Genomic DNA, 7,500 nt, shown 5'->3' with positions numbered 1-7,500 from the left:
TCCTACCAATCATTTTCCCTTTCATTGGGAAACGGTGAATTTCTGTGCACAAACGACGTTGTTGTCGATTTACCCTGTCGAAAGGATGCCACCAAGTCTTTTTTCGCGAAGTTAACACAAATGGATACATTATCAATACAGTTTTGACGTCTTCTTACACTTGATTCGAAAATATCATAGTGAACAGCCTAAGCACAACAGCTAACGTTCGAATCGCCGCTCGCTGGCAACCCAGTTTTGGCACCAACGTTTGTTGACAAAAAAGTTGCCACAAAACCTTTTAAATGGTTTTCTGGCCCTTTAATTGCAAAACATTGACGTGACGTGGGATAGCACAGTTTTTCGCGCTCTCTGAATTCAGATTGGTCAGTTAAAATTTCAGCAGCTCTCACCGTATGCACAGCCATATATGTATCGATGGATGTGTGATATGAGCACAAAATCTCGTGCTAGTGCGAGCAGGGGTGAACTCATAGGGTATGAATTCATACCAACACATATATTTCCTTAGAATGCAAAAATTGAACTAAATCTGGAGATTTGTTGATTGAGGTTCTCATAACCGTTTGAAAACTTGTTTAGACATCGTGTGAGCCAATTCAGAGAGGTAATTCCCTCTTTACCTCCATCCCATAATGCAATACGTTTTGGAGGTTCTTTACATAAAAGCAATACAAGTTATTTGCTCTTGGACTGTATAATGCATCATTGAACTGTTTATCCATTTTTTTTAACGCAAAAATCTTTAGTCCGGTTGAGATCGACTGAAACTCAACCCATAGGATCCCATTTGGAGACGGTCAGCCAATTTACAATTTAAGCAACGAAGAGGGCTACGACAACGTTAACACTGCAAAACAAAAAGATTATTCTTGTCTAAAAGAGAAAAAAATAATCATGCTGCACTTGCGGCACGCATCTCCGTCAGAGCACTCGTTTTTGTTCTCCACAAAACAATGATGTTGGCCGTGTTTTCACGACAGCCGTTGCCTAACATTCCTGAAAGTGGTTTGTTTGAAGGCTTCGTTAAACGACTTATTATGATACATTTTTTTTTTCACGGGTAAGATTAAATGAGGAGAGAGCGCGTGCCAATACAATAATAAAAATAATAAAAAATAGCACGCCTGTTGTATTTCCGATCTGAATAACCTCAAGCGATTCCTCATTGGTCGAAACTAATTGCCAACTCGCTATAAGCTACCTGGTTTTGTGGCTTAATTTTAATGAGAATTCTATTGAAATTTGTCGACTCGCTTAGCATTAAGCGAGTTGGGAAAGAAAATGTTTTCACGGAACTTTCGGTTGTCTCTCGCTAAGCGCCCTGAAGAACCGCTCGTGGAAACACGGCCGTTATTGGTTAAAGGAGACAAAAAATAGTGCATTACATATTTCAGTGCATTTCGTTGATGCACTCAACGAAAGAACGACGTGAATTGACCAAATTTAATGTTTTGATGATAACGTGAACATACAACTATCAGAGTCGTTCATTTTTTGTCTTTACTTTAAAACAGTTTACACTTATCCATTTATGGAAGAGTTCGCCCGCATTCTACAACGTGAGCAAGGTGGATTGATCATAAAAATGCGAACGGCAGCGCTAAGTTGTAGTTTGAAGCGACGCGGTTTTCGTTGACGTCACCGAGGTCTTTGCTTAAACTCCCTATATTAACCCAACGGGGATAACTTCGATGAACAGAAGGCGATCAGTGTTTTTTAATGCAATCGAAACGCCCTAAGCTCGTCAGACTTCCGGGTTATTAGGAACTTACATCTGAGTTAATTCAACGATCGAGAAAGCTATTCGGCACTCGATTTTTAACTTTTGAGCTTCTACAGTCCTTCCCACTGCTAAGTCTCGGCCAGTCTTTGTTTTACAAGGCTTCACTTTATGAAAGAAGCAAACGGAGGATATTTGGGGGAGAAAATTATTGTTACTTTCTTATGCTGTCGCAGGTCAGCTTATGGCTGCCTCAAAAACCAAGCTAAGACACCAATAGAGCCAGAGCACTTTGCGGTTCCAGGCGACTTGAAAGGCCACTTGATTGGAAAAGGAGGTTGTGTTATCAAAGAAATCATAAGACGTTCGATTGCAATACCAAAGAAATTCAACTTGTGTTTTTGTAGGGTCTGTTTTCAACTTCATTCTTTTCCTTCCATTAGCTAAATTATGATGTAAACATGCTCCTATCAAAACTGACTCAAACGCAGAGCTAAACAGCTCTTAAAACCGTGGATTACCGCCGGTATACTGAAGGTCTATAAGTCTAAAAAATACATTTTTACTCAGGAGAAAACGAAAAATATAAGCTCTAATTCAGCGCTATCAAGAATAAGCAAAAAGTTATGTTTTAAGAAATATTGTTTACGTTACGCGTCAATACTACCGCAATCAAAAGGCAATTTTCGTGCCTATATATCCAAGGGAAGTCGCTCTTTCTTCGATCCAATTACACCCACAGAAGTTAACAAGAGGTAGTTAGGGAACTTTAGCGACGGGAAGGAGACGTCACAATTTTGTAAATTTAGAGGAAAAAACGATAGCTTTGCTCGCGCTGCACGTGAAATTGCCAAATTTGAGGTTTTATGAAGCACGTTAGCACTTGAGAATAGATTTTCATCTTCCCTTAATTATATAAGCGCAGTGTCATTTTGGAGGAACTACGACACCCTTGTCATATTAAAAAGGTTGAAATAGTTACGAATTGATCACAACAAGGCGAATTTATACTGTGAGATGACCGGAAGATGTTTAGTACAGGCTGCAGGTCATTGTTTTACTATAACTGAAACAACCCAAACCTTTGCAAAAATGCTGACCGTAGGTAGGCTTAAACAATATTTTCTGGGCCTAATGTTAGCATTAGTAAAGTTTTGGGTTGTTTCAGCTATGGTGAAACAGTCCAGAAAATATTGTTTAAGCCTACCTACGGTTAGCATTTTTGCAAAGGTTTGGATTGTTTCAGTTATAGTAATTTGTAAAACAATGACCTGCAACCCTAACCTCCAGTGAGATGGTGTCACGAGATTGCTTCGTTGCTGTGAGGAACTCAGCCCGTGATTAGCTATTTACAATATCTCGTTACTAACGTAATTTCGTAGCGGTCCGATGAATCTCCGATGATTTAGCGAACTTTTCCGAATGATTCATGAGTGTATCAATTTCAGGGGCAACTAGGGAGAAGAGAACTTTTTTCCCTAGTCAGTAAAATTAGCCAAAAATGACAAACTTTATATATTTAATTATTTCTCTTCAGGTAATTACACAAGCAAGGCAAATTATATCTCAGATGAAAGAGAAAGTATAAAGCTACAACCAAGAAAAATGTTGGAGCCTACAAATTGATCCTACTTTTGCTAATACATGAATTTATGCATGAATTTGCATACATTATCATAAAATAAATAGCTTCAGGCGGAGTGCTTTGATGGAATGAGGCTAACACATGACATACCAAAAGAAAAATGTTCCCTATCATATGGGGAAGATATCCTGAACTTTTCGCTGAAAAAGAATGAAAAATGAATTTTTTTAGTATTTTTTTTTGTAAACATACCAAAAATGAGTGAGATCTGATACTCTTCATATTTTTAATTATTTCTCTTCAGATAATTACACAAGCAAGGCAAATTATATCTCAAATGAAAGAAAAAGGAAAAGGCTACAGCCAAGAGAAATTTTGTAGCCTACAAGTTGTTTCTACTTTTGCTAATACATTAATTTATGTATGGAATTTGCATACATTATCATACAATAAAAAGCTCCAGTAAAGCAGAGGTCCTTGATAATGTGAGGTTAACACATGCTGCACCAAAGGAAAATGTTCCCTATCATATGGGGAAGATATCCTGAAAATTTGGCTGAAAAAGAATGAAAAATGATTTTTTTAAAGATTTTTTTGGTAATCATACGGTAAAAGAGTGAAATCTGATACTGAGAGTATAACTTCTTTTTTGCTTAGCTAGGAATTTGTTATGGATAATGGTTGAAAGCATTACCTCCCATAAAAGATAACTGAATAGGTTCCCCCAAAATACACATTTCAACCAACAATCACCAACCCTGAGGGCATGCAGGCCTTCAAAACTGCATATAGTAGCAAAAATTATAAATTCAGAATTCAAATGATGGCACAAATAAAGACCAGGCGATTTGAAATAAGCGGGGAAAAATGTTCTAAATGTTCCCTGTTCTAGTAATGTACAGCAATTTTGAATGGATTGCAACAAACACAGAACATATCACACTTACATGTGGAACACTGGTCCTCCGGCAATCCTTTGTTGTTACACATCACTTGCCTTGAGATAATACAAATACCTATAAAAAAAAGGGGGTGGGGTACCCACCACTCACCCCTATCATCTCTTAAGAGATGACATTACCTCTCAAGAGATGATAGACCCCACACTGAAAAGAAAAAGGCATTAGTATGTGATAGCAACAGGCAATTTGTACGATAAGCACACACAAAAAAATAACAATGCTATTATAATTTTTTTGTTCCTTTTTTTTTCCAATAACACAACATTACTAATATTAAATACAGTTCTAAGCTACCCTGGGGTTCATTTACTTACCAAACTCTCTTTGAAACTGCCTGGAGTGAAACACTTGATAACAGTTTCGTATTTGTGACGAGCATGTGTAACCCCTGACACTGACGTGCACTGCAGGAAGAAAACACCAAAAGGTGACCTCTTCCTTCCCTCAAGCACACCACACACTGCCTTCTCACGTTCGTAAACATTGGACAGTGAGCTAGATCAAAAGCACCTAAATTAACTTTCCTTACAGTTTCATTAGAGAGGGGTGGACCTCTATCAGGGAGATCACAGATGTTACGAATAAGCTCTTCCCTGTAGGACGCCAATGAGTATTTGGCAGGTCGCCTAAGAGCTTCATTATCAGGGAACTTGCGTTGTTGTTCCTTGAAAAGGATGAAACTATTTACTACAGCAATATCACTGAGATGGAAAAATAAGGTTTTCCACCACTTCATGCACTTCCACTGTGCATTGTGGGTGGCCAGGATTTGATCTGATCGATCCACAGCATTCATGTACTGATTGTACATGTGGACAGCCTCTGGCTGCCGAACATCAGTGGCACTCCAGGTACCACCGGCCTTTCTCTTCCGGCTCACCTGTGTGGTCTCATTTGCATCGCCTGAGGTAGTAATCATTGATACAACCTTGTTGTCGACCCATTGCAATGCCAACACAGCTGCATCCCTCTGCCAACGCATACTTCCCTTAGGCTTACCTTTTCCCCATACCTTGCCATTCTTCAGACGTGCAGGGAGGTCCCTTCTACTATCTAAAATAGTACCAGTAACAAGGGTTCCACGTTGAAACAAGTCCTTGGCAAGGGTCACAGACGTATAGAAGTTATCAATAAACAAATGGTACCCCTGGTCAAGATAGTTTTGCATTAGCGTCATAACAACATCATAACCAAGGCCATGCTTACTAACATCCCGCCCTGCCCACTTACCTATGTAGATATTGAAATCCTGAACATAGGCATTGGAGCTATCGGCTAATACCCATAACTTTATGCCCCACTTTGTGGGCTTATCCTTGATATACTGTCGGATGCCCGACCTGTGTCGGGACTTCACCATACGCTCATCAATGGCGACATGTTGCCTCGGCTGGTGCAAGACCTTGCATCTTGTTTAAAAATACTGAACAAAAGCTTCTTCCTTATGTAACTTGTTACCAGCAGGCTCGTTTAGGGGGTCCACAATGTGCAGAAAAGCCATAAGGGCTAAGAACCGCAACCTGGGAATGATTGATCGAGCCCATAGTCCGTGGAACAGAGCAGCCGTGCTCCAATATTTATACACGTCCCCCACTACTTTTACTAGCCCAAAATAAATCAATAGAGCTATGAGCCTATGGATATCATCAGATGGCATTGGTGTTTGTATGCAAAACAATACTCTCGACCATTTCCCTAGTAGAGAATAGCCGGACAAAATCTAGAGGTTTTACCATGCCATTCCTGAGGAGCGGTCCCTCAAGGTGAATACCGGGTTCTCGAGCAGGAGTGAACTGAAGATGGGAAAATTGAGGGGGATTACCTATATCAGGATCATCATAACTGAGGTAAGGCGCGTCAGCACTTGCACCTGCCCGGGCTGCAGGGACACGAGCTGCAGGACCTTTCCCCCTTCCCCCGTTTCCACCTTTTCCTTTCCCTTTTCCCTTCTGGGGGGCTGCGGAAGGCGCTGCACGGGGTACGGTGCTAGATGCAGCTCTAGTTGCTGCACGGGTAGAATAGAATGACCCCACATAGACAGAAGAGGGTCCAGCAACAGGGTGCCGACTGCCCAGCAGATGTTGCTGAAGTTGTAGAAGAGGTGGAAACTGGATCAATTACTACTACTCTTATCATAGTAGTTGACTGTTCCCCAATGATCAGAATTAACTGTAGGCTTTTAGCCAATGAGAAGACAGATGGTGACTACAATGTATAATAATACAATTTATTTTCTCTTGGGATGGTATCATGTTTCAGTGAACTGGATATCCATTGTTTTCATGCAATTAACCCCAGGGGGGATAATTCCAGAAACGTTGGGTGGGGGTGCGTGGCAGGCTTCCTAAAACTCTTACCCTACTTACCCTATTTCTGACCTCACAATTAAATCAATACCCTATTTCAGACCTGTCTTACAATCATTTCCCTAGGTCAGACCAATCTTAAAGGCAATGTTTATACGCTTTTATTAAGTAGTATCAGAAACCCATAAGGGTTGAAACGTGTAACACGCATTCACCGCTTCCGACTATTCAGTGCGAACTGATTGGTTGAATGCTTCGATGCTAATTACCATATTTGGAAACCCCTCGCTCTTGTTGTTCCAAATGTGGTACGTAGCAAAACTTCAGAAGCTTGTTTCCCAGCACACAAGGGGCCGTTACACGTTTCAACACTTATGAGTTTCTGGTAGGATACAAAACTGAACAAAGTTTCGGGCTTACAATTCCACACTATAAAACAGGTTGCACAATGCGCCGTCATAAATACAGCATACGTGCCTACCTAACGTTAATATGATGACTAATATACTAAATGCAGGAACAAAACAGTAGTGTATTTTACGAACTGTAACCTTGGAATAAATGAAAATATAGGAATTCGCAGGGATTGCTTTGTAGTAATACAGCATTTCAGGGCTTGAAGTTGAGACTCACTGGTCGCCAATGCGACGAAAACTTGAGTGCTGGCGAATCACGTTTTGTCTGATAACCTAGGATAAACAGTAGACAACTTCTGTATTTGAATCTTTATATGACGAAATCGTTCTTAGCTGGTAGCTAGAACACGACTCACCTTTCTTTTCCCACTAAAATAAATGTCTAAATCGGTTTCACACACTTTTAATTAATAGCACAAAACCTCGATCACCACGTTTACTAGGCGCCATATTGTTTCAGCGGCTTCATGGATCGTGGGCGCACTTTAACGCCATGTTCTTTGCGGCC

General features: G+C 40.3%; 1 protein-coding gene and 1 pseudogene across 7 annotated transcripts in view; one reads left to right on the top strand and one right to left on the bottom strand.

Annotated features, from left to right (window-relative positions):
* The window catches only part of LOC138051331 (uncharacterized), a 24,499-nt gene that overhangs the window by 11,319 nt on the left and 5,680 nt on the right, over positions 1–7,500 (top strand). Inside the window, exon 5 of one of the 7 annotated variants that reach the window (XM_068897527.1) lies at positions 3,613–3,778. The exons of 5 other annotated variants lie outside the window; for them this stretch is intronic. In XM_068897527.1, coding sequence (XP_068753628.1) covers positions 3,613–3,689 — 77 coding nt within the window. In that variant the 3' untranslated portion in view covers positions 3,690–3,778. Of the gene's footprint in view, positions 1–3,260; positions 3,779–7,500 lie in introns of those variants that run through there. One more of the 7 variants, XM_068897526.1, reaches the window with a different exon arrangement.
* Positions 4,577–7,500, bottom strand: part of LOC138050829 (piggyBac transposable element-derived protein 4-like) — a 3,509-nt pseudogene continuing 585 nt past the window's right edge.

This window comes from Montipora capricornis, chromosome 6 (genome assembly GCF_036669925.1).
Source record: "Montipora capricornis isolate CH-2021 chromosome 6, ASM3666992v2, whole genome shotgun sequence".
Classification (NCBI taxonomy): Eukaryota; Metazoa; Cnidaria; class Anthozoa; order Scleractinia; family Acroporidae; genus Montipora; species Montipora capricornis.
The sequence above is the reverse complement of the archived record's forward strand: the minus strand, read 5'-3'. Positions and strand labels throughout refer to the sequence as shown.